The 26,500-nt window shown below is 39.4% G+C and overlaps 3 protein-coding genes across 3 annotated transcripts in view; 1 reads left to right on the top strand and 2 right to left on the bottom strand.

Annotated features, from left to right (window-relative positions):
- Nucleotides 1–26,500, bottom strand: part of LOC140949619 (uncharacterized) — a 95,625-nt gene that overhangs the window by 60,552 nt on the left and 8,573 nt on the right. Inside the window, exons 5-11 of the mRNA XM_073398775.1 lie at nt 24,545–24,772; nt 22,146–22,249; nt 15,929–15,987; nt 7,366–7,571; nt 2,011–2,130; nt 1,001–1,019; nt 453–492 (exon numbers count right to left, since the gene is read on the bottom strand). Coding sequence (XP_073254876.1) covers nt 453–492; nt 1,001–1,019; nt 2,011–2,130; nt 7,366–7,571; nt 15,929–15,987; nt 22,146–22,249; nt 24,545–24,772 — 776 coding nt within the window. The remainder of the gene's footprint in view (nt 1–452; nt 493–1,000; nt 1,020–2,010; nt 2,131–7,365; nt 7,572–15,928; nt 15,988–22,145; nt 22,250–24,544; nt 24,773–26,500) is intronic.
- LOC140950285 (uncharacterized) lies at nt 7,601–10,020 on the top strand. Its single transcript, XM_073399506.1, has 2 exons — nt 7,601–7,860; nt 8,017–10,020. The coding sequence occupies exons 1-2, from the start codon at nt 7,679–7,681 to the stop codon at nt 9,776–9,778; spliced, it is 1,944 nt and encodes a 647-aa protein (XP_073255607.1). The 5' UTR covers nt 7,601–7,678; the 3' UTR covers nt 9,779–10,020.
- Nucleotides 10,101–11,648, bottom strand: LOC140950740 (uncharacterized). Its single transcript, XM_073399978.1, has one exon. It carries the CDS (start codon nt 11,646–11,648, stop codon nt 10,101–10,103), a length of 1,548 nt encoding a protein of 515 aa, XP_073256079.1.

Below are 26,500 nucleotides of genomic sequence, written 5' to 3'. Positions count from 1 at the left end.
GCCACCTTTATCACAAATGCGCATATACTACATTGAAATTATGGGAAACAATGTTAAAATTACCTGACGCTTTATAGACCCAATGTAAAAATGGCCACATTAGTTTTATATTCTGTTTATATTCAAATTAGCCTTACTAGCCTTGTTCTTAAGTGCAAAATTCCAAAGAATTCCTTATCTCAAGGGAGGCTAGTCCGGCTAATTTTAATTTAAACAAAAGAATATCAATCGAGCAGCTATTTTTGGGGTTAGTGCAGGAGAACTCGTAACTCGTAAGGTCTCTCCTAATTGGACGCAGGAAACAATGACCTGTCATTCTTCGAATTGCTTTACTATTGGAGTCAGGAAAACGCACCATTGGTGACTTCTCTTCCGAGCAGCTGCAACATGACCCATTTTTGCACTTGGTCTATGATGTGTTATATTTCGTAGCTATTTGGCATGAAACATACATTGAATTCTCCTGTTTTTTCACGTGTAGTAGCATACAGCCTGAAATGGTCCAACAAAACAGCGAATTAGAATACATGTAAGCAAAACTCGACGTTCGCTCTCTATTTTTTAAAATGAGTGATCCCAGTTAGCGTTATTTTTGGAAATGAAAAAGTGTAAACATCTTGTCCCCTAGTTTAAAGGATAATGAGCATTATGCAAATAATTCAAAGGCAACATACTGATGTTAAGAATTCCATGTTATAGAAGGTAAACCAGTTGGCTTTTTCACATGCGACGCCCATGAACCGCACTCGTGACTACCGAGAACAAATCCAACTAGCGGTCAGGGCGGTCCAGCGCTCTAACCACTTGGCCACGTTGCGTCCACATATAAAAACTAAGTAATTAAACGTTAAATGTTAAATGTTTTGTCTCTGAGGTCTCTGTCACTGCTCCAAGAAAACGATGCCAGGAAGAGTATTAGTTATTCAAATATCTTATTTTTGTCGGATAAATCAAAGAACTAATTGCGAGCACTAACGCAACCATCAAAACATGAGATTACCTTCCTCCTTTTGCTATCCCTATAAGAGAATTAAAAGGTTAAACTTAGCAGGGTGTTAAAGTAACAACGCCGTTAGTTAAGGTAGCTCGACTGGATATTTATTGGCGAGAGGAATACTTTTCAAGTTTGTGCATCGATTCCGTCGCCAAAGATATCGGAAAAGGGTCAGGTCAGATTTATATGATAAAGATAAAAAATTACCATAAGTCCAGCCAGGTGTTGAATTGCCACAATAGATCAGCTTGGCTTTTTTCTTTTCATCCCTTTCTCTTTTTTTTGTTTTCTTTGCAAAACGTTTTTTTTTAACGGTTTTCGGTTAGGCAAATAACTCTCCCCTTCATTCTGGTAAGGGACTTTTCCCTTTCTCATGGTACGTACAACAAAAAATCTAAAACTCGCCAAAATGGCTTCTAAATGACTCGAGAAGCGAACTGATCTATAAAACACAAAGCAAAAAAGTGAGCCGTTTTATTTCGAATATTTTCAAAAGTTAAGAAAGGGGAATTTAGAACCTATTTTGTTTGTTCTCATACGTTCTCTTATACAATTCAAAGGCAAACGAACTTCCATAAGGCCTGGGCTTCCTGTGCTTTAATTAGATTGTGGTCCTGTGGCTTCCTCGTATGTCCTGATCCATGCTGTGATTGGTCGGTATCACAACAAACAGTTCTTAGATATTACAGATGTTCATGGTTTTGTTAGTTTGGCAGTCTAGAAATTTTACTCTTAAAATTTACCAATTTATATAGTCTATAATCACTTAGCAGTGCTTTAAGAATTAAGGGAATTAAATTTTGGTGATATATCCGTACAGCCCCACACATTTATTATGCATATGTTTCCAGTAATGTAAGCTATTTGTGTGAAATAGTTTAAAATTACAGCATGCATTATTAATGCAGGGGTTTGTACGAAACCCTCCCCCAAATTTCGCCTGTACTGCATTTTTTGCACATTGAGCACAGAGGGCTCGGACAAATTTCTTTAGTTATATAACTTTATATAATTACCCTTATTCGCCACCTTCTTGTCCTTATTTCTCCTCCACATCAACCAAGCAAAGACTCCAGCAAAGACAGCAAGCACAACAATAGGTAGGACGATAGCAAGAATGATTGGCAGTTTATCGTCTGGAATGAGACAAGGAGTCATTGCCACTTTATTGGAATAGTATAGCGCCGCGGTCCATTGCAACGGTTGTAACGAAAAACAATTTCAATAAAGCTCCAGAAGGTTCCATGATAACTGGTGATTACTGTGTATGTTTGAGATGCACTTTACTGTAAAACGGACGTAAAACGGACGTATCATAACATACTAACTTTTCTCGAGTTCGCTGATTCTTTTATACTTGTTTGACACAAAAACAGATTAACCGGTTTGTCTATCAAGATACACACTTTCTTTATAATGAGGAGACTTTGATTGGTGATAATGATTACACGTGATGATAGCTTCATGTGAAAACGTTGGGAAATTTAGTTTTGGCGATAGCGCGCTACGTCAACACACAGACACACAGACACACACACGCATTAAGGCTGAAGCAAAATTTTCCTGAAAGTCTTATGCGTAGGAAAAAGATTCGAATACACTATTTTTCTACCTCGGGCAATTGTTTTTTTTTTCCTATACGGACCCCTCAGTCGGCAAATAACACACACGCATGTAGTTTCACTTCAATTCCTTATTCCATGAATTGCGAGTTAACTTTAAATAAAGAAAGACAAAGGCATTCATGATTATAAAATTAACACCTTTTTCTTGTACCTACAGTGTACGGGTTAATTATCAGGATCTCTTATAGTTCACACTCGTACCGTTAATTAGATCTCGTTAATTAACCGCTAATTAAATGAATGAATAAGACGGGGTCTACTGGTACAAATATTTCATAAAGATATAAATCATTTCATTTTTTTGTCAATCCTGCTCGTCCATTTTTTTTTTATTTTTTGTACCCTTCTTTGTCTATCCCAAACTATTAAATCTTAGTAGAGGGCCAAGCTAGAAAAATATATTATAAACCCCACAAAAAGCCTGTAGTTGTATTATCTTAAAACAGCATCAATCACTACCTGATAGCTGAAAATCGTTGGAGGAACAATACATATCGAATTAAGTCATACCATCATGCATAGAAGATGTTGCTGTAGTTTGTCCAGTAGGTGGCATGGCTGTATTTTCAGTAACAAGAATTCCCTTTTAAGCGTTTAACAGCGACTTCTCCAAAATTGTTAATTGTGGCAGCTGTTCGAAGCGTATGAACTACCGAAGCTTCTGATACAATCAATGTAAATTCAAGGACAATTTTGACAGTTAGACTTCCACAACTGCAAGTAGAGAGACAATCAGATCCTTTTCCTTTGTGTTGTTTTAACACCACTTCTGAATGAAGATGTGACCATTCCAGAAATTTTACAGAAATTTAATTAGCAAATTAGGGTCCCTCCTTTTCACGGATTTATCTCTGCGTTAGCGCTGTATTACTCTACCAAATGAGCTATGAGAACCCATACATGAAGATCGGGCAACTGCGATGGTCTCACCTTCATTAAGGCTAGTTATAGTTATAGTTCATATAGGTCACACGATACCGGATACCTTTTGTAATTTTTGCTAATTTTTTTGAGCCACAAAAAATGGTATCTGTCCTCTTTGAATCTCCACGATCGTTTAAGTAAATGGGAATACATGTCGGTGGTTTCCGGGATCGTCTAAATACGTCCGACGCAGACAGTCTCCGATAGTGTCGCAGATCACCACAGGCCATAACAGAAACCAGGCCTCGACAGATACTACAGTTCACAAGAATACAAAAAACGAATACCTACGAACAAACAGAACCTGACAAAATTATCTGAAGTGAGAAGGGTGAGAAAGATTTTAATAATATTTAATATTGCGAGGTCACGAAAAGAACCGTAACGCACATATCTTACACACAAAGAAAGAAAGTGAGTTGTGCGGAGTAAGTTTGCCTTAACAAACCATGCAGGCCTCACTATATTTCTCCTTCAGAGTTAGTTACAAGTGTTAAAATCTGTATAACCTATATTATACTTTCGATTGTGGTTTTGCAAAGTCATGCATGGCATGTTAGGCGTAAGGAAATTATCACTGAAAAAAAGCCTTTCCTGTGTACTATTAATGATATTCGATGAAATATTGGTTACCTTGAAAAAGCTGAATTACCTTATTAAACAACAAACAAAACAAATGAAACAGTAACATATATCATATTATCCGTCCCGTTCTATAAACAAAACTGACGTGTGTCTTAACCGAGCTATTCTTTGCTTCCTGGGAAGAGGAAGGGAAGAGTTCGATTGTTACCCCTCCTCTAAGACTTTACAGCCGTTCGTGATAAGAACACCAAATTAGACCTAATCACCGCATTCAAAATCTAAGTGTATCTTGATCAACTCAATGGCATAAGTTTACGTCATTATGACGTCAAATTGTTGATGGAATTAATTGACAGAACCCAAATTTCATCCATTTCCCCCCAAAAGGTACTAGTGCAGTGAAGACTACTACAAAATTTAGTAAGGCGTCTGATAAAATCATGAAGTTGGCTTACACACTGCTAACCTATAGAAAAATCAATGCGGTCATTCATGATTAAACAAGGACCTGGACCATCCGCTATCTTGGATCTGCCTTTTAAAGGGACAGTGTCCCGATTATACGCACACACGAGCGTCATCTGTTTTCAGTCTTGAAAAGACAGTAGAACTGTCATATTGACTCGACAAGATGTCCTTCCCGACCGCACAGCCGACGGAGATTTGTTGTTTACATTCTCAAGTAATAGTTTTTTGTCTTATTAAAAATTTATCGCTAGCAGGGCCGCCTCGCGAACCGAAAATCTTGTTCCGTTCGCTTTAAAAACAGCTTTTCTAATGTAAAACTCGTGTCAGAGGTCAATTGATCCAAGTCCAGTAATATTTACCTGATTTGCTCGCGTTCTAGCCTCAAACATTTGAAAGATAGAAATAAAAATGCAATCTCAACGCTATAAATCATCGCAAAGGTTAGTCAAAAAATTATATTATGATTTCATTGCACTAGTTTTTCAAAACATGTAGCGCCTGTTTGTTTGATTTTTTCGGCCGTAGGGAGGTTCATTTAAAAGTTTACTAACACGTCGTTGGAAAACATTCTGCTTCACGAAGCTTAATTCCACTAGATATCCTCAGGTTTCATTCTTACAGTCTTTATTGTATTTGTTGCTGTTCCATTTCTGCGTATTCCTTTCACAATTACCTGAGCTTGTATGGAAGCTGGCAGAAGAAATAAGCCTTCAATCGGCATCAAAGCGCTTCCCATCTTTTGGTCCTCCGGCCAACGGCAATAAAAGTAACGCCAAAAGTCCCGATTTCGCCCAAATCGAAACTTAACGGGAACAAGATATCATTGATCTGTAATCCTGAAAAGTTTTAGTGCAACATTGAACTCGGCCAAGCGCGATGCACTCGGCCAAGCGCGGATTTTTCAAGGTTCTCATACTCTCCTCGCATCTTTTGATTTCGCGACATCCTGTCCGAAAATCAAAGTTTGGTGCATGCGCAGTAACGGGATACTGTTCCTTTAAATAAGTTACATTTCGTTGAGCTTAAACGCCGTGTAATTCGAGGAAATTGTGCAGTGATTAATTAATTTCATTTCAGACTTTGTATGAAAAATTTAACATAGTTGTTAAAACGTAGAAATACAAAGCAGCGAAATCTTACTACAACTATCGCGTAACATCCATAATGACAAAATCTACCATTCAGTCTTTGAAAAAGGAAAACGATGGCCTGAAGAGTAAACTGGAGGCCCTAACCAAAGATTTTAAAGCCCTGAAAGAGTTCCTGGAGAAGAAAGAGTCAACGGACAAGACAGGACAAGATAGCGGTCCTTCGTCACCGGAAACTGAAAACAGCTTTCAGTTTCTTGACGACGAATACGATGACTTACAGATTATAAACACAGCAGCCAAGCAAAAACCTCGCTTTTTTGACTTTACAATTTGACGACGTCAGTGTGAAAACCATAAATAAAAGTGTAAATCTTGAACGAAAAGATTGCACAAAATACCTAGGAGTCTAAATAGACGAGAATCTTTCTTGGGGAAAACATATTGTCACAGTTGCCAACAAGTTAAGTAAAACGATTGGTATGCTATCTAAGTTAAGACACTTTATACCTTCTTCTGTTCTTGTGAACATTTACAATGCACTGATAACCCCTTACTTAACCTATGGTCCTATCTCTTGGGGAAATGCCTGTAAAACGTATCTTGATAAAATAGTTATCCTTCAAAAACGAGCACTACGCCTAATACTTTCTGCAAACAGGTAAGATCATGCTATTCATTTATTGGTGAATGCTTAAGTATTGCCATAAAATTTCTTGTATTATGAATCTGACTTAAACTTAATGCATGACATAGACGAAAGAAATGCACCGATAAATATTTTGGACTTGTTTTCAAGGACATCAAATTCACATCACTATTCTACACGCTCATCAACTGTACAAAATTTCTACATAAAAAATCTAGACTTGATGTACAAAAGAATGCGTTCTCTTGCGTTGCCGCACACATACGTACATGTATGGAATGAGATGCCAAATAGCTTAAAAAGACATATCAAGGAGGACCTTCAGGAAAAAACTTAAATGAGCTTTATTAAATATACTGAAAACCGAAGACAACTATATAGATAACGACAAAATCATGACCAGACTTACAACTAGTAACTTACAACTCTTCTCTGTCTATATAATTAGTACCTATCATCATAATTGTCTGTTGTTTTTTTTTGTCCTTTAATTAGTTTTCTTTTTTGGGGGTTTAATGTGGAACCATATTGCTTATACATTTCTCTCCTTTTTTTCTGAAAAAACTGTTTCTTTGTTTATCTCTTTTTTTTGACATCTGTAATATTTTAAAACTTATGAAACTGACCTGCCTCGATTAGTTTTAGCTACCTGCAGGTCTGTCAGATTTGATTGTAATAGTTTTTTTATATATATAATAAATAAACTTGAACTTGAAACTTGACAGAGAATATAAAGAGGAGGCTATGTTGATCAAAAAAGAGAAAGAAAAATAAAAAAAAACAGGGTGGTGCAGTTAACCCAGTTCATGAATATTTGATATTTCCAGACAGTTCCAGGAATTGGTTAGTTATACAATGTAGAAATTAAACATGAGCTTATTCCACGTAGCCACCAACTTAGATGCAACTGAAAAGGTCGCAAAAGCCTCAGATGGCCAGAACAGTGTTAAGTTGAACATGTTGGCCATTCTGATACATAACTCAAGGTTATATATTATGTCAAAAGTAAACACTTTTTGCTTAAAATCGTACCATCAGGTGGCTTTGGTGTAGTTTTACCAACGCGTGGGTGGGTTGTTACTAGAATTTCTGGTCGTGTTCCTTTGATGGATGAAGCGTCTACATTGAAATTTCCAAGCTTCCCATCCTTTGCGGCGTCTTTAAGTATATTTAGCATCTGCTTTTCGGTGACAATGGCACTAAAACTCAGGGTGAAATCGACAACCACACTTCCACATCTATAAAAAGAAAAGAAGGTTATACACCCTATGCAGAACGAAAAGAGACTGGGAGCGATCAACTTGAAAACGAGGCTAGTTGGGCCTTGTTTACTCGTGTTAGAAATATGGCCGCTCATGGCTCTGTAAGTAGCCGTCTTTCTCAGAGTCTTACGGAGGAAGATATCCCCGGAGCATCGCTTCAGGGAAGAAATCCGACTGCTCTTAAAACAGATGAACTTCGCTTTTGGTTAAAATGTCGTGGCGATCCAGCAAAGGGGTTAAAAACAAAGGCACAATTGGCGAAAAGGTAAGTACAGTATTTGTCAGTCGTTCGTGATACTTTTTAGAATTAAAAGAGACTTTGATATTGTAAATGGAGATCAAAAGATTTAGGAGTTATTTTTCTCGATGAAATGTTTCAAAAATGTAATGATTAATAGTTTTTCTACTTTTCATTTTGAAGAGTTCTGGAATATGTTGCGTCTGGTCGTGATAAAGATGTTGTGGATCCCGATAAAAATCTGATATACACGCGTCGAAAGGCGAGACAAGAACAACTCGCTCAAAGTGATGCGATGCCTGAGGAAAGTACTGTTAAATTTCCATCAGCCGGATGGTCTACAAGTTTGCAACGAATGCCATTATTCACAAGGGCAGAGATGGATTTACATATTTCTAAATCTGGAAAAAACTTTGACAGAAATAAACAGAACCATGCTGTTCCAACAAGCATGAAAAAGGCAAAAACATTTCTTGATGATGAATACCTGAAAGACTTAACTTGCGCAAGTGATGACCAATATTTCTATTTCAAATGCTTGTGTTACCATAGCTTTAAAAAAAATGAGCCACCCCACAAATTACAAGTTGCACTTTGTTTAGTGAGTGGAGTTGTTAAATATGCTTCGTGTACATGTGTAGCAGGATCTGTTGGTTTTTGCAATCATGTGCTTGCTGTTATGATGAAACTCTGTAAGTTCAGCTTGTATTGTTGTCAAGATATTAAGGACTTGGAAAATGAATCTGATATGACACAAGTTAAGGCATGCACTTCAAGTTTACAACTATGGCACAGGCCTGTAAGAGGAGATAAAATCAAGCCCCAACCTGTCATGGAACTTGAGGTCAAAAAGTCGAATATAGACACAGAGTATAACCCTGATAGTGGAGTAAGGTGCTTGTTGTATGAAGCTAGGAAAAATTTGGGTACACAAGCATCTGATGAAGCTTTGTTAAAAAACAAGCTTCAAGAGATCAACCCTAAGTTTGCCTTGTCTCAAATTATGTCTACTGGTGGTACCAACTTACAGGAAACAAAATTTGGAAAATGTCCAAGTGGCTCATATGCAAGTTACCAGTTACAGTTCACAGAGTCTAATTTTCAAGTTTTCTGTAATATTGACTCAGTGCCTAGGGTGGACTGTAATGATGAACAAAATGCTATTTCCGTATATCCTCCATTCCCTTTGCAACAATCTGAGCAGTATGAAAAGCCAGATGATTTAAGCAGCAACCAGGAAGCACTCCTGGATCATTTGATTGTTGATGAGGCAAAGCTTAATACCATAGAGAAGAAAACAAGTGAACAAGCAGCCTCACAGGAATGGCAGGCTGAAAGGAAATTTCGGTATACAGCATCTAATTTCCACACAATTGTAAAAAGGCAAAGGAATCATAACACTCTAGTAAATAATCTGCTTCATCCCAAACCATTCACTGCCAAACAAACTGCACATGGGAAAACCTATGAGCCTGTAGCCTTAAAAGAATATGAAAAATATATGTTTTCAACAAGGAACCCAGTTTCAGTGTTCAAAAGTGGCCTTGTTGTCAGTATGGTCTCTCCCTTTTTAGCAGCATCACCAGATGGCAAGGTCATTGACCGAGGCTGTAGCAAGCCTTTTGGGCTGGTAGAGGTTAAATGTCCCTACTCTAAATTTCATGTGAGTCCTTTAGAAGCATGTGCCGATGAAACTTTTTATGCAGAAAATGTAAATGGAAAGCCGAGGCTAAAAAGGGGGCACCAGTACTACTTTCAGATACAGGGTCAACTAGGTATTACAGGAGCAAGTTGGTGTGACTTTGTTATCTATACTAACAAAGGCATGAGTATAGAGAGGATCACATCTGATCCTCAATTCTGGGACGTATTGAATGAAGGCCTAAAGAAGAGCTATTTTGAACATTTCATAGCACCAGCTTCTGTGGAGTTCAGTAACCATTAGAAGGGTTAACTACCCTAATCTAATCTTGGCACGAGTAAATAGAAATTTTGTGTCTCATACCTAACTTGATATGTTTAAAACAGAGTATCAACCAACATGGTCTGTATAATAAGATAGCTTTCTTTATTCTTTGATTTTAAGATCTTTAGAACTACATGTAAAAGCTGACATCTTTTAAGTGTTTGGGACTGAAAGCAAGCGAATCACATTCTTAGTTTTAGTTGGTTTAGAGAATATTTGACCTGAGGTGGATAAGCAGGTTTACATTTATTAAATTGACTGAAATTCTGTAGTGTGCCTCAGAGCTCTGCCTAACTCAGTGTTAAGTGGAAATAAGAGGGTCCTGAATGTTACATAAAAAGGCACAGACACTCCACATTTGGTTTACTACCCCAAACAAACTGAGGGGTACAACACTATCCCATAAGTGAAAATTCTTGATTTTATTGATGGCCCGTTCAACGTGTATTCTAACAGAAGCAATTTCTTGAGTCTTGATAACATCTTCTGCTGTCATTTGGCTATTAGACCCTAAAAAGGGGGGAATGTTTAGGGTTACACCCAGTGGGAGTAGGTCTTCAATTGTAAAACCTTTATCGGCCATCACGGTGTCACCATTGTCAAATTCTAACTTCAGGAAACCACTTCGTTCAACAATTTCGCGATCGGAAATGCTTCCACTATATAGCTGACTGATAAAAGTTATAGCTCCACTGGGAGCAATTCCAACTAAGCCTTTTAGAGTTACATGGTTCTTATAGGAGCTGAACAATTTGGAATTCAACAGAAGGCTGGAAGGCATTTGGCATCTAATTTCTGTACAATCGATTATTACACGGGTGCAAGAGTATTTCTCTTTAAAGCTGTCAGGCATTGTAGCTCTTATAACCTCCCTATTAGGCCATATAGATACTTGACCAAATTTTAAATACATGTAATTTATCCAAGAAAGGAATGTTCTGCTTACTGTCGACTGCGAAATACCAAACAAGTGAGCTAGATGTTTTTCTGCAAATCCCCTTCTCAGTCTGCAAAGAACAAGGAAGAACTCCTCTCTGGGTTCTAAGCTTCTTCGTCTACCTATGCTAGTACATCCCTCTGGTTCCTCGTTTCCACTATCGTAAAACTCCTTTTGGACAGTTCTTTCTTTTGATGAACAGTACCTAATGTTTTCCCCTTTCGATCCAGTATTTAAAAATTCAAACACAGCATTAAATGTTGCCAAATTAGGAAATCCCGTATAAAAGGCAATGTCCTCGTCGGTAGTAAAATTGCGTATCTGAAAAAGGCGGGAATCTTTAAGGCTCCTCTGGCGTTTTAAAACCTCTATTTCAGCCTTTAACTTCGCATTTTCAAGTTCAAAACCTCGAATTCCTTCAAGTTTTTTAACTTCTTCTGTTTGATCTTCACACGAACTTAAGCTGTTTTCCACATCATGATAACTAAAAGCTGCTGATGAAGTACAGGTTTCAGAAGTTGCTTCAGCTGCATCTGCAGTTGTTTGACTTTGAGATGATTGCAACTCCTTGTTTGAACACTCTGTTGTAGACGAAAGATTGCGACATTTAGGAGGTGCTCGCTTTTTCGGAGAACCTTTGGACCACGAAAATCGAGATGGAATTACCCCTGCCTTTACATAAACACGCTGACCTCCAATAGCTTTAACCAAGTCCTCGGGCTTAAAATGACGAGAACAGATCTTCGTGTTTTGGTTGACTCTAAACGCTTTTCCTTCGTCTCGACGAATGGCATGGAGCCAACGTTTTTTGAGGATAACGTCGTCTGGAAACTTCAAGTAAGAAATTTTCTCCCCGTTTTCGGTTCTGTATTTCTTTTTGGTACAGTTTGGAACACAACAATTTTGCGGCATTTTCAAAAACTGGCGCCCTTCACATCAGGCGGCCATTTTTATTTACCAGGCCCAACTAGCCTCGTTTTCAAGTTGATCGCTCCCAGTCTCTTTTCGTTCTGCATAGGGTGTATTAGAGATTCACGAAATCGTCTGAGTTTGGGCTTCCTTCTACCCGTTGGTCCAGTAGCCAGGAGGTCAGCAAGTTTTTAGCATGCCACTCTTTTGACTAACTCCTTCGCCCACGGTGAATTTTTCACCATCTCGGTAAGATCCCTCATTGTGAAGATATGTCTTGATGGCACTAAATGGTAATGAGTCACATACATCTGAAGAAAAAGGTACCGAATTCGATCATCAATGTGGACAAGACCTCTTTACTCACCATGTGAAAGAAAAGAAAAACCGTACTATAAACAGGCCGCTAAGCAGGTACCCAGAGATAAAGCTACATCCAGCCTTAGTCCAGAGATTCTACATGTAAATAATCTCGGCCAAGAACACTGGAGTTATACTGTTAGTATTTGCACCAGTCCCTTGCATTCATTCGCTTTGCTCACCTATCATGACCGACGAACAGGTCCCTGCACAAGCTGCAATTCAACAAGCTCAAGCGTTGCTTCAGCCTGCCCAACCGCCGGTGGCTGGTCCAAATAATCCAGTCGAGCCTAATCCTGCTCCCTTACAGCTATATAGTTTTTCTTTCTTGTTGGTTTTGCTTTTGTTGTTCAGAGTTTTCTGGCTTGCTTCCCCACCACGTTGCTCGCCCCGTTCTGTCTTTATATGCTATCGTTAGTATTTCCTCGCTCTATTTTTTCTTTACTGTGTTTTTCAAATTTCTCGTCTTACGCCTCCACACGCCCGGCCGGTTGTTCGGTTCTGTAATGCTCTTCCCTTTGCTCCCGTAAAGTTTTTTGCATGCCTGCGTTTTGCTTTGTTCCGTAAGTTTTATCATGCGCTCTTTGCCTCGCAAACTTCGCGTTTATGCAGTGCTTTTCCCTCGCTTCCTGTAAACTTTTTACACGCCTGTATTTTGTTTATTTAGAAGATTTAGTTACGCGTGCTTTGCCTTACAAACATCGGGTTTGAGCAACGCTTTTCTGTCGCTTCGTATAAACTTGATGCACGCCTGTGTTTTGTTTTATTCAGTAGATTTTGTTTAATATGCGTGATCTGCCTCACAAACAACGGGTTTGAGTAGTGTTTTTCCTCGCTTCCTGTTAAATTTTTTTGCACGCTTGTGTTTTGTTTCATCATTTAGTGAATATTGTTATGCGTGCTTTGCCTCTCAAACATCTGTTTGTGTAGTGCGTTCCCTCGGTTCCTGTAGAATTTTTGGCGCGCTTCTGTTTTGTTTTATTCGGTAAATTTTGTCACGTGTGTTTTGCCTTACAATCCTCGGGTTTGTGCAGTGCTTTTCCCTCACTTCCTGTAAACTTTTTGCACGCCAGTGTTTTGTTTTATTCAGTAGATGCTTGTTCTACATCTTTCACGTTGTCCCCAGCATAGAAGATCTGTGTATCATCATAGGTGGACAGAAAAGTGAAATCAACGACGTGAGGAAGATCATTTATGAATATATTGAACAACAAAGGCCCCAGGGCTGATCCCTGGGGAATTCCTCCTTTGACGGGTAGCCAAGGGGAAAACGTGCCTGCTACTTTCACACGTTGCTTGCGACCTCTTAAATAATCCTTAATTAAACTAACTGTGTTGTCGTCTGCACCGTATTTAGCCAGTTTCTGAACAATTAGACTGTGCGGTAACATGTCGAAAGCTTTAGATCATTAGACTGTGCGCCATAGCTAGATAGTTAGATAATTTGACTGTGCGCCATAACTCGCAGATTCGTTTACCTCATGGTTGAAGTCTCTCCAAATCCCTTGGACCAGATGAGCTGAATCTCGCCTGTGCCCATATTGCATCTTTTGTAGTCTGTTATACTCTGGTCAAACTAGGCTATTGTATTGGCCTCTAGAAGTTTATCTTGCTGCCCTCCCAATCGGTTCCTTACCCTGGTTTCAAGTGCGACTCCTGTTTGCAGGCTTTATGACTTCTCCCTTGCATGAAAGAGAAGTTCATTAATCTTATTGAAGCGATTCTGAATTTCAGCCAAGTTTCCTTGTCCGACTTACAGAAGCTATCCGGGAAGTGTATATCTATATCTTTGGCGATTGCGGGCGCCAGGTTATTTACGAACGAGATCAACATGGCCATCTCGCGCGCTTCACGTTCCTCTAGGCCACTCCCCTTGTCAGAGCCTTTGCGCCGTGAAATTATACCCTGACTTTTCCTTTCAAGTCCTGGTCTGGTTTTCTCCCTTAGCGATCGGAGCGACACCACCAATTTCTCATGTACACCGATGCCTCCTGTTATGCCTGGGGCAGCGTTCTGGACCGTAGCGGAGTTCCTTTGCTTCTGATTATTGGACTGACGAAGTCGTGTCGTCCGACATTGCCGTCAAAGAAGCCCTGGCGCTCGCAAATGCGCTATCCCCTTTTGCTGACACTATTAAGAACTCCAGAGGCGACGTTTTCGTCGACAGTTCTGTGTTAATTATTCATGTCTGAAATAAACAACCTGGTAGGTCCCATGCCTTCTCGGACGCCCTGAAGGCCATATTTGAAGCTTTGATGGTCACTAACTGCAGCCTTCACCTCTCCCGTGTTCCATCCTGCCGATTCTACTTCTCGATCTCTCTCCCTAGCGGATTCTTTTCTATCTGATGCTTCCTGGGAACGACTAAAAGTCGTGTTTGGTGGTACCAATGGTCATTCAGTTGATCTTATGGCTCTTCTGTCCAACGATATGTTCGACTTCGCTACAGCAAAGTCTCCGTTTTTCTCCCCACACAAAGCCCCAGGTTGCCATGGAGTTAACCTGTTTAGTCAGTCACCCAACCTTCACCCACCTCTCCTTTCATCCAACCCCTACGTTTTTCCGCCTATCTGTCTCATTGCCAATGTTCCCCGTTTCCTGTTTTCCGTTCGCGTCCCGTTCACTATAGTTGTTCCGGATGTTCAGCCTCGTCGTTTTTGGTGGCCGCTCCTTCCCCATAGTTCGCCATCCAGTCTGCTTTTCGCACGAAAAGGTGAGTTTGGTGCTTTGCGCCCACCGTTTAAGATTTCTGGCCCTTGCCTTGGGATCTGTGGGCGTTTCGTTTCGACACTCTCTAAAAAGTCTTAACATTATCATTGATGCTTTTGAGCGTAAAGGATCAGTTTTGATAATATAATTCACCTTTTGTAGCCCTTTGCCCTGGCGACTGGAACACCGCTCTTCCTTTGGGGAACCCTACGGCTTCTGCTGAGGTTCAAAACTATCTTAAAGCTTTTTCGTTCGAGCAGATACAAGCTTCGGTCACTCCTATGCAAGCTACGCCGCTCTTCCTTTCTAAGCCCTTTCATCTGTTCTGTCCTGTCTGGGAAAAATGTCTACTCCTGGTATCACCGATACCCAACTCTTCGCTTATACGAGAGACGCCGCCTTGTTTAAGGCGCTGTTTTTTAGCGGTGACCGAGCAAATGATCGTAGTCTAGTCAAGACTCAAGAGATTATGCGATTTCCGTACAACGATGGTCTCCTGTTCAATCACGTCTGGGAAACTCCCTTAGACACGGCCCCTCCAATCTTTTTGCGATACGACGCAATTGACGACGGATTTGTCTCTATGTCCAGTGAACGTCATAGAAGTTTATGTCGCCATTTCCTCTGTGCTTTCTGTGGACCTGTCTACCGGTTATTTGTTCCGGCCCCTCAGCTCTGCCGGGAAGATCATTAATAAGCAGATTGCCAACTCTACCCTACAGTCCAGTCTGCGCAACTATTTGCGAGGGGCTCAGATTTACGACTGCGAAACTCTGCACAGCTTTAGGGCCGAGGTTGCCATCACTATAGCCCTTTCGGTTAGCCAACTGACAGACATTAGGGAGCATATTCGCTGGCGTCACGCTCTCACCGCGTCTCATTACTGAAAGGTTGCGGAGGTCCTTCCAAGTTGCTGTCTCGCAACGTCTCTTCGGACCACGCCCTTGTTGCGTCTTATTCTGATTTAAATCGTCTGACCAACTCTATAGTCGCTTTCCCTGCTGGCCCTTCACCGTAAGTGTTGGAGAGTTGGGATTTAAGTTTTGGCATTAGCAAATTGTCTAGGGTCTCTAGGAGATACTAAACGTTTAACTTCTTGGCGCGGTCGCATATCTCCATCTCTTATTCAGCGAGCGTGAAAGGGACTGTCGCGAATAGTACACTGTTCGATGTGACTTGCAATTCGGAATAAAAAAATACAGTAATCTCATTACCTGACATTATTTACAGTTGTGCTGAGGTAGTTACTTTCATTAGCAAACACGCCCCTCATCTAAAAATTGACAGAATTGAAAAAATTAACGTATTGAAATTATAGTCCTGTTTACAAAAGCCTGTGTAGCAAGCATTTAGGCGGTGTGTTGCATGCCGCCCGGAAACGCTCGCTACACACGCTAAACTAAGGGCCTGTTTACATGGAACCAGGTGGTGTGCGCACTACGATTGCGATGCATTGTGGATTCAAAAATTTCAAGATGGCGGCGAAGGTCGAGAAATTGCTCAGGTTATAGCGGAGCTCCACGCGCGCGCGAAGCCCCATAGCTAAGAAAATCTACCCATCCTAGAAAATTTGGTAATCACGTCACCGACCGACCGTCCGTCCGCACCACAGGCATACCAATGTTTACTCTCACACTTTCTAGCTACTTTGGGAGCCCAGGAGAAAGCTGATTGCACATCAATGTTGTCATCAATTGACAGCTGTCAAAACAGGGTATCCGCTGACCACTATCACCTGACCGAATCGCGGGCTCAGGTGTCGACCCATCGAGGTTGAGTATTTTTTGAAGTTATCCGCTGACAATTTACTCGTTTTCAAATGATCGCAGGCTCACGTTTACTTTTGTTTTAAATTCATATCAAATATGGTGTGTTTATGTCAGTATCGCCCCGCACTATTACGATTTTGATTTCAAACTGACTTCAGACGCAAAAATTCAGCCAGTTTTTTTTAAATACAGGCGGGGAAGACCTTTTCTTACCATAGTCACGTGTTGGTCACGCTCCACGTCCAATTTTTATGCTCTGATTGGTTAAAATTTGACAGGTGAGTTCATGCGTAAAATTTATGCAGCATCTTGAAAGTTGTTTACTTTGACAGCTGAAGCTGACAGAGTTTTGAGTCAACTTGTGATGTTTTTAGCTGTCTTTTTCCACTGGATGTACAAAATGAATACAGCTGCTATCAAGAGTGTTCTCTTATTCATGGCTGGTTTGTTTATTGGGTTTTTGGTTGAAAAATGCGTCGCTTGTCAAAGCCGATAATCCGATTTCGGATGGCATCGTTGTTGTTTTTCACCTTGCTGGATGCGTACGAGAATTATAAAGGCTCAAGCGATCCTTGCCTTATTTGATAGCTTTCAGGAGCTGCATCTCGAAATATGGTAAGCCTGAGTAATTATTGTATTTAATCTAATTTCATGAAGTCCAGCTGCGCAGTTTATGAAGCTAGTTTATGCACGTTTGTATTAAGATTTGACTGAGACACTGATCTGACCTCGTATGAGGTTTGATATAGGCTTAAGCTTACAGAACTTTAAAAAGCCTTTAGTCGATATTAATTCACCTTAGATAGAAAGAAAAAACTTTCCGAAGAATATTTAGTTATAATTTTGGCTGTAGAAAGAAAGCTTTGAACGATTTTCTTTTCGTGAGTTCATCTTTGAAAACAGCCAACACCGGGAAACCGGCGGCTTAAAACATAAACATTAAGCTTGCTAGTAAAGACTTGAGGATTCTTAGACACACTTAAATACTCATTTGTTTTCGTGAATGAAAATTGTTGTCTCTGTAAATGTTCTATCGAATTATTTTTCTTTATTGATTTTTGGTAGTCTCAAAAGTGTAATTTTCATCGCTTTGCCGTTTGTTTTCAGGCGTTCATAAACATCGCTCGCAGGAGTACTCAAAATGCCAAGCGTATCAAACGCTTTTTAAGATTACACATCGTTATAAAACCGTTAATAAAAAATAGACTCAATAAATTCTTTATCACGTTGAAGCGTAACTCTTTTAAAATTTCTTCGCAAATTTGGCGCTTGTCAAAAGTTAGAACCGGCTGGCCGTATAGATGATTTTGGAAATTTTTTGAACGGTTTCGCTAATTAAAAGTCCACGCGTGCCTCTGTAGTCCTGAATATTGAATGAATGCAATTTGTCTTGAAGTATTGTGAAATACTGCATTTTGTACGAGGTCTGTATGATAAAAACAGCGCCTCATAGTACTTTTTCTCCTCAGATGTGGTGTATAAAAAAAATAAAAGATTGGTTTGCACGCACCCAGATTTATTGGCAAGAATTTGTAAACTTGTCGAACGCAAAATATTCGGTCTGATTTGTTTTCCAAGAATTTGTTTTGTACGCCTTATCTACTGTGATCAAGAGCCATCATTGCTCTAAAATGTGACCGAAGACTATTTTTTGGGTGTACATATAAGGCTATATCAACTCGATACAAAATTTGTTTCACTCCAAAATCACTTAGCTTTTCCCTCAAAAGTCACATGAATGTGCCCTTACGTTAACTGATTTGTGGAATACAAAATTATTGTTTGATTTAAGTTATAAATTTATCAATGGGAGCTTCGCTTTTAGCTGTGGCTAAATATATATATTATGCTTTATTTTTCAATAGATACAGTTCTTTCCTTAGATCGTTTTTCTCGATTTCATAAGCTAATATTTGTTTAGATTTTTTCTGTGAAGAAAAACAAATCAATATTCTTCATTTCAATCCAAAACGTGGTGCCCGAGGATTCCTTCTGTAAGAGCATGAAATTTGAACCTGGTTTTTAAGAAGCTATAATTTCCATTATATTGCCCGTCGAAGTAGAAGATAGTTGTGAGTGTTTCTACAAACCTTGTTCTACGCTAATTTTTTTATCGCTCCCCAACGCGCCCCACGTTTTGTGATACTTTTTCCGAATTGAAACCGGCATGTTTTTATGGGAAAATGTGGCCTCGCGAAGACCAATGTGACATGTTACTGTTGTAATCACAAGCTGATCACAAAATAGCGTAGCAGCGGCGAGTGGTTCCTCCAAACAATAGCATTAAGTGAGCATAAAATGTTCGAAATCGGTATATAAATAGGCTGATGAGTACTCTGATGTAGGAATGTCTGTTTTTGTAATAGGACTAAAAAAAGCATAATAAAATTGCAGTCATACATGTAATTCCCTTTATGCAGGTATAAAATCAGTAGGATAAGAATTACAGGTATTAAATTAAATGATAAGTTTGACTATACAGTTAAGCCCTGTGCATTTTGAAACCAGCCATCCTTTATGAAACATGGTTTTGGGGAGAATTGCAAGAATAGTGCAGTGTAGAAGAAGAGTTTCATAACATCCACTAAGCTTGCACTTTACATTTATTCAGAGAAAAATGCACATCACTCTTGAGAAAAAAAATCATAATCTACTTCCACGATTGGTGTGTGTTGTTGTGTGGATGTTATGACTTTGTCAGTTTCTTGCCTAGTCCCTGTTTTATTCAGTGGTGATTTGCCCCTGTAGCAGGCATTTAAAAGGAAAGCGAAAGGGGTTTGGGGCACAAGAGAAATGCGAAGAGTGCACGAGGAAGGAGGGAGGGATTTCAAAATTCACCTGGTTGATCTTTAAAATGCAAAAAAACAATTAGTCTCCTGTATGGCAGGCATTTCCCTCCCTCCTTCCCTCACATCTCTCTTGCACCAAGACCCACTTTCCCTTTTCTTTGAAATGCCTGCCCCTCAGGCTAATTAAGAAATGTCATTCAATCTGTTTACCCATTTACACTGTTTAATATATATCAAGCAATTTGCATGTTTTGGTGGCTTTAGTTAAAATATAAATTGCTTGATCATTGAATGTACTTTTGATATTGGAACCAAGGCTGAAATAATGGTGACAGGGAAAGGAAATAGAAAAAGTGGAACAAAGGGGCAGTAAAATCGTGAGACTAAGAACCTGAATTAACTGAGTAAGCCTAAACAGAGTCTTATATAAATAGTAGTTAGCACAAGTTTAGGCTTTTTAGGTTTTTAAATGGGTTCATATTTTGTGAAGAAAAATTGTAGCTAAGAGTATTTGTGTTTCACCTTATTCCTCATACAAAGTCTGCATACCAAATTAGAAGTTATGCATATGTGAGAATGGACATAAAAAGAGGAATGTATTTAAATTTAAACATTGGCATTTACATTGCAGTTGGAGTGATAAGACAGCTTTGTCTCCAAAGGACATTCTAAATGTTGATTTATCTCTGCTCAAGTGTGCAGAATTTTTTCATAGATTTCAAAAATAAGAACCTGTTTCAAATTTTAGGCTAACGGGTTTTTATATAGAGGGGGCTCATCTGGCATCTTTTAGCCTAACATGTTCTTAAAATTCAGGTTCTAAGTCAGGGGGTTTTACTGTACTACTAGGATCCACCTCTGCAATAACTGGTAACCCAAAAGCCCTCTTTACGGACAACCGCTTCATACAGACACCTGATCAAGGCTGTGCTCTAGCAGAGCCCTGTGGCCCCTGGCACCTAACTTTTTCTTTTGGGTGACTAGAAAATCTCAGACTTTTCATACAAATCATATGCTGGGCAGTCTAGATTTTACAGGTTCAGAGAACTGGGCTCCTTTCAATGTTCCTTAAAGCACAGCCTTGCTCATCATTACAGACAGCTTGCTTTGTTCCCTGGAAAAAAGCCCTTAAATTTTCTCTAAATTAAGATGGACAATTTCTACGGTCCCCTCAGTGTCTGTATACAGAGTTGACTGTGTCAGTATGATGACACCTATGACACCATATTTCAATTATAAAATTGGGGTGAGGAGAAAGGAAAGGGGTCCCAAGCTATGTTGCCCCAGCCCTGATTACAGGAGATTTGTAAACATGTATGAATTTCACATTTTGAAGAGTTTTTATAATCCAAAAAAATATGTGATAACATGTGTTTGTACATACTCACACAACCATTAAACAAATAGTGGCTGAAGCTTTTAAAATCTATTGACTGCATCAGGCTTTGTAATCACAAATATGCCATTTTCAGTTTCAATCCAGTTATAAGACATTCTATGACTCATACCAATAGAAAATATATGGGCAAATAAAGATGCTCAATATTAATATTATCTATAAAGAGGACATAAGCTCACTGTACACAAATACTCTCTACTTTATTTACTTGTCTTCAGGCGATGATAAATACAGATGTTAAGCAAAACGAATTGCAGACTTGGTGCCAACAGAGAAACAAGTCCTTGGAAAGCTGACTCCCTCAACTTCGATTCTCTTATTACAGCTAGCAAGTGAGTATATCACAGCTATGCATATCAGTACCTCTTAGCACTAGTTGCACTGATTTCACGGTGAATTCAAAATTTTCGGCGAACCGCGGGTCTTACCTCCAGTGCTTTTCATAATTGAAGCATTGAACAAAGCGTTTCTGTGCCGACTTTTTTCGGTCAGTTGCAAACAGGATGCGAGTGATTAGGAACAAAATACACCAGAATACATCTATCAACGGAATGAGACTGTTTTTTCCCTGAGAATTGGACAGACTTTCCTTTTCAAGAGCTTCCAGAAGAGATTCAAAGCAAAATCGTATATATCTACATCGTAATTAACGAATATTCACTCCGCAGCCGAGATGTTCACTGTTCGCCATCTTGACACAAATGATCAAATTTTGAATACCGCCCATGATGCTTAGCGATCGTAGGGCGCACACCACCTGACATGGAACGAAATGATGGTGCCAGTAGGGGGTCCGGGGCACCTTAAATCCCAGCGTTGATTTGAAATTACTGCCGTTGTACATGTTAAGATTAAACAATGTAGGGGCACCCACCTTAGCAGGGTCAACTAAACATGATCTGAAATGTACCTTCCTTCGCAGAATTCGCGCTCCCCTTTCTGGGCTTGCTTGTCAGTTATTTCGTATCCGAAAGCACTTTCCTCGGTCTGAGCCCCCTTCAAAAGTCCTGTACCGTTTCTTAACTTTTAGGTTTGTTCGATGCTTTTCTTTCGCCATTCGTTCGAATTGATATCCACTGGCATATTCGCCAGGGTTGTACCATTTAGAATGGAGACGAGAGTTCGAAACCATTTTGGAAGGAAATTTGGTGCCTTTCACGCGCACGTGGCCAGTGGTAATCTGACAGCAATTAAACAATGGGTTTCCAATTTTACTGCGCTCACTCGTATTTAATATTTTTCACACCTTGAAGATAAATTTTGCATCTCCACGCGGCTATATAATATCCTCTACTTCCTTCCATAGCACAGTGAACAAGTCTCGTATTGCATCTGTCGGAAATGGTGTCCTGAGTGGCGGGAGTATGTGAGGGAAAAAAATCGATCAGAGTAGTAGGCCTGGAAAAACCTCTTACCCTGACTAAATCCTACTAGCAAACCCATATTAACACTACAGTAAAAGTTGTAACTTTACCGTAACAGAAAGTTCCGTTGACAATGAAGATTTATTGTATTGTTCGTCAAAGCAGTCTCCAACTTCGATGACCATTGTAATGTTTATCTCTTTGCCTGCAATGACTGTTGAACAAAACATTTATATTATGATAAAGTAACCGAACAATAATAGCTAAAGTCTACTCAAAACGTTTTAATTTACTGAAAATTAATTACATTTTTATCTAAAAATGTAGGAAAAAACCTTATTATTAAGTGACGGTGTGTCTACAATAAGCTTACAGTCTGCCAATATATTGAACGATATTATCTAAACTATGAATTTAACTTCATTAAATGGGACTGACTATGATTTTAATTTTAAATTAGAGTTTAACCCACGTACAACGGAAGTGTATATGTAGGCAGATATGTCCAGTACTGAACACAGTTGCAAAAATTTGCAAATTTGCAGTTGCAAATTTTTTCGCAAATTTGAGCAAAAAAAATGATTTTGTGAGACACTTACAAATATCGCAAAAAAGCAAGAATAACAAATTTAACAAAATTCTACACTTATAAAGAGAAAGGTAAAAAAAGGGCCTCGAGAAGTCCACAAATTCCGCAAAAATCGCAAAAGTACTCGACCAATCTTCGTACAACCCGACCTCTCACAAGGCTACTACTATCCGGACTCTGACGAGACGAGCGCAACTAGTTTGTGACTCACCTGACAGCCTACAAGACGAGACTTAACAACGTTTTTAGTAAGAACAATTACAACACGGACTTTGTTAGACGGAACACTTACAGTAACACTGATTCCAACACTCAGACCAGCTCTGGCCCTGTTACGACAGCGACTATACCGTACATCACAGGCACCTCTGAAACTATAGCACGTATATTACAACCTTACAATATACGCGTGGTGCACACAAACCGATAACCACTTTACGGCGACTCCTTACTAATGTCAAGGACAAAGACAAACCGGAGGACAGACAGGGAGCAGTATACAAGATCAAATGCTGCGACTGCCAGGCTTCTTACATTGGTGAAACCGGCAGAAACCTAAGCACGCGACTGACCGAAGAATGGTGATGTCAACAATCGCATTGCTGAGCACCATTTAAAGACGAAACATCAAATTGACTGGGACTCTGCAACATGTATAACGTATTCTACAGACTACTATCAACGTCTTACTTTAGAAAGCTGGTTTACTAACTTAGAACAAACGCCACTGAATCGTAGCCAACAGTTACCAGCGCCGTACAAACGACTTATTGACGAGATAAAACAAAACTAACTACGGGAGAATGACAATTTGACTAACAATAGACGACTGTTTAACTGTGACAATAGACGGATCGAAACGCACCAATTACTGATTACGAGTCTTCATGGCCAATAACATCACGGCTTAACTGACAGACGACCAATAACATCAGGACGTAATTGACCAGTCAGATCAACAACCAGAGTATAATACCATCAACTGACGTTATACAACTCACTTTCACTCTGAAGATGACTACCGCACAGGTTGTCGAAACGTCAGTCACTGTCAACAACAACAGTCCGATTCAGGACTACGTTCACACGGACGATCAAACTCAACGTACTTAAGAAATTTCCTTGTTATCTAAAACGACTGGGTAACAAATATTGCAAGAATAGCAAGAATAACAAGAATAACTAGAAGAAGAAGGGCCTCGATAAGTCCGTAAATTTCGCAAAAATCGCCGACTTCTATAGGACCTTCTTTACCTTTTTCTTTATAACTCTGAACTTTTGCTTACTTTATTATTCTTGCGATATTTATAAGGGTGTTTTCTTTGTTGCAATGAAATGTCCTGTTACTTTCGCGATTTTTGCAGACTTCTTTAGATTTCTGCAAGCAATTTCTAACATGTTTTTGCTAAAATTGCGAGAAAAATTTGCTAGAAAATTTTTGCTGCAGCTTGCAATCCTTGTTGAGTTTGTTACTCTTGCTATATTTGCTATTCCTTCTATACATTTCTGAAAGCAGTTTCCCTTAAATCCTTTTTGCCCAGTGTTCAATCCTGGACTTAAGTGCACGAAGGAAAATGAGGGAAAATGCATGGATATATTCTCAAGGTCGCCTCTTTTAGTTAAAAAAATATGAGCGTGTTTATCTTACAATTCTTGCATACAAGTAGAATTATTTCAACAAAAACGTGAGAAAATTTCTGTGATACTGCCGCTTTAAAAATTTCAGTTTGAATATACAAAGCACGAAATGTGAAATTTACTCGTCGTTATCTGATTTCTTTAGTTCCGTGAGTTCTAGGGCAAAACTTTATGCACGTTTACGCTAACTTTCAGCGTGTCATTACGGTAGCATTAGGGCAGCTTTAACCCACGCTTAATACATGGAGCTAACCAGTATTTATCTGTTGAGAGGCAACTTACCAACATTGGCATCTGCTGAATCACTGCCTTCACTATTTGTCGCTGTGCAAGTATAAACAGTATCATTTAAGACCTCAGGAATAGTCAAGGTGCCAGTATTGCAGTCGTTATAGCATGGACTCCATGTAAATGTTGGTTCAGGAAACCCTTCAGCTTGACAGTGAAGAGCAAAACTTTGTTGCACAGCAACTCTGTACTCTTGTGCAAAATTAACAATCTTGGAAGGAACTAAAATAATAACCACATAAACATCAATACCTGTTCATCTTCACCTTGAATATTTTCTACGTGTATCCCACCTTCCCTGAGAGACTTAATACCAACATGCGTGATATGATACGGTGCACGCGCAGTTTTTTTTAGCAAGACTAGTCTCCACCACGGTGAAACGTCCGAGGCGCTTTTTTTGCTTTATTTTTAAGTGCGATTTCACTCACCAGAGACACGAGTAAGAATCTCCAAAAGAATTAGTTAATTTACTGTGCTACGCGCGCTACCGTGAACACCAGACAAAACTTTTGACATTTTTTTGACATATTTTTGACAAGTTTGATGACCGATGGCGGGAAAGTTAGGCGGTGAACTAGCAATTGACTTACTCTGTCGTTTTTCTTTTAGCTCATCTTTTGTGAAATAATATAAGATTGTAATTACTATAACACTGATCAAGGAAGGCTCTTAAAATTTCTACAATGCTACACGCTCGGGTTACAAATGTTTGTAAGTAGAGTTTGTACCGTTTTTTGCCTTTGCTATAAATAGATAAAACCATTACGGCAAGTGTCTCTTAACAAAAGATTTGTTTGCTATTTTACGCCAGCTAATGTTCAACTGAGATTGAATAGGCACGGTGGATGTTTTCATAATGGCAGACCTCTTCCTAAGATGCAAAGGGAACGAGTATTGGACCTTTATCATCATAGATTCGGTCACCGCCGAATCGCACGGGAAGTTCGTTCGAGTCCTGGCTCTGTGCAGAAAGTGATAGATCGTTACAATGAACAAAATTCATCCCTTAGAGCCGTAAGAGTTGACTATCCTAGGCCTCAAATTAATGAAGCAGCATTAGAATATATAGAAGTACATAAAGTAAGAAAACCAAGCATTTACTCGAGCGAAATACAACAGAGACTTTTACTGGATGGTGTTGTCCATCCCGCTAATTTACCTAGCGTATCACAGATGAATAAAGTCATCCGCAAAGATCTTGTGAAGACAAGAAATAAAATTACTGCCATTCCACTTGAATCCACAACGCCTGAGACAACAGCGGCAATTGATGATTTTCTCACCGAAATAGCTGACATCAACCCAACGACCCTGCACTTCTTTGATGAATCCAGTGTAATCAAAACTACAGGAAACAGAAAATATGGGAGTGCTCCACTCGGAGAGCCCGCTTTTGAAGTACAGCGTTACCCGTCTAATGCAAATTTTACTATAAATCTGTTGCACTCATTTTGTGGCGTGGACTTTTATAATATACTGGAAGGCCCGTCTAAGGGGTTAGAAATGCTCAACTTCTTTGACGAAGTTCTTCAAGAGCAGCGAGCTGATGGAAGTGCAGTGCTTGAGCGCGGAGATTGCGTGATCATGGATAATTGTGGCTTTCACCACGGCCATTGTGTTGAACCAGTGCTCAGAGCCATGTTAGCGGATTGCGGTGTAAGGCTATTATTTCAGCCACCTTACTCACCGCATTTTAATACTTGCGAATTTTGCTTTAATGCGATAAAAGCTTTTTTACGTCGCCACAACATGCTAGCTGTCAATGAAACAAAAATCGCAATAGCACAGGCGATCCTCAACATCACCGCGGATAACTCCTATGCGTATTTCAAGCACTGTGGATATTTTTAAGTTAGGAGTTGGTAATTATAAAGTCCAGAAAACTGAAGTTAAAAAACCTACGTAATGCCTTCGAACACAACTTACATATTTTTAGCGAAATCAATT

Source organism: Porites lutea, chromosome 10, assembly GCF_958299795.1.
Source record: "Porites lutea chromosome 10, jaPorLute2.1, whole genome shotgun sequence".
NCBI lineage: Eukaryota > Metazoa > Cnidaria > Anthozoa > Scleractinia > Poritidae > Porites > Porites lutea.
The sequence above is the reverse complement of the archived record's forward strand: the minus strand, read 5'-3'. Positions and strand labels throughout refer to the sequence as shown.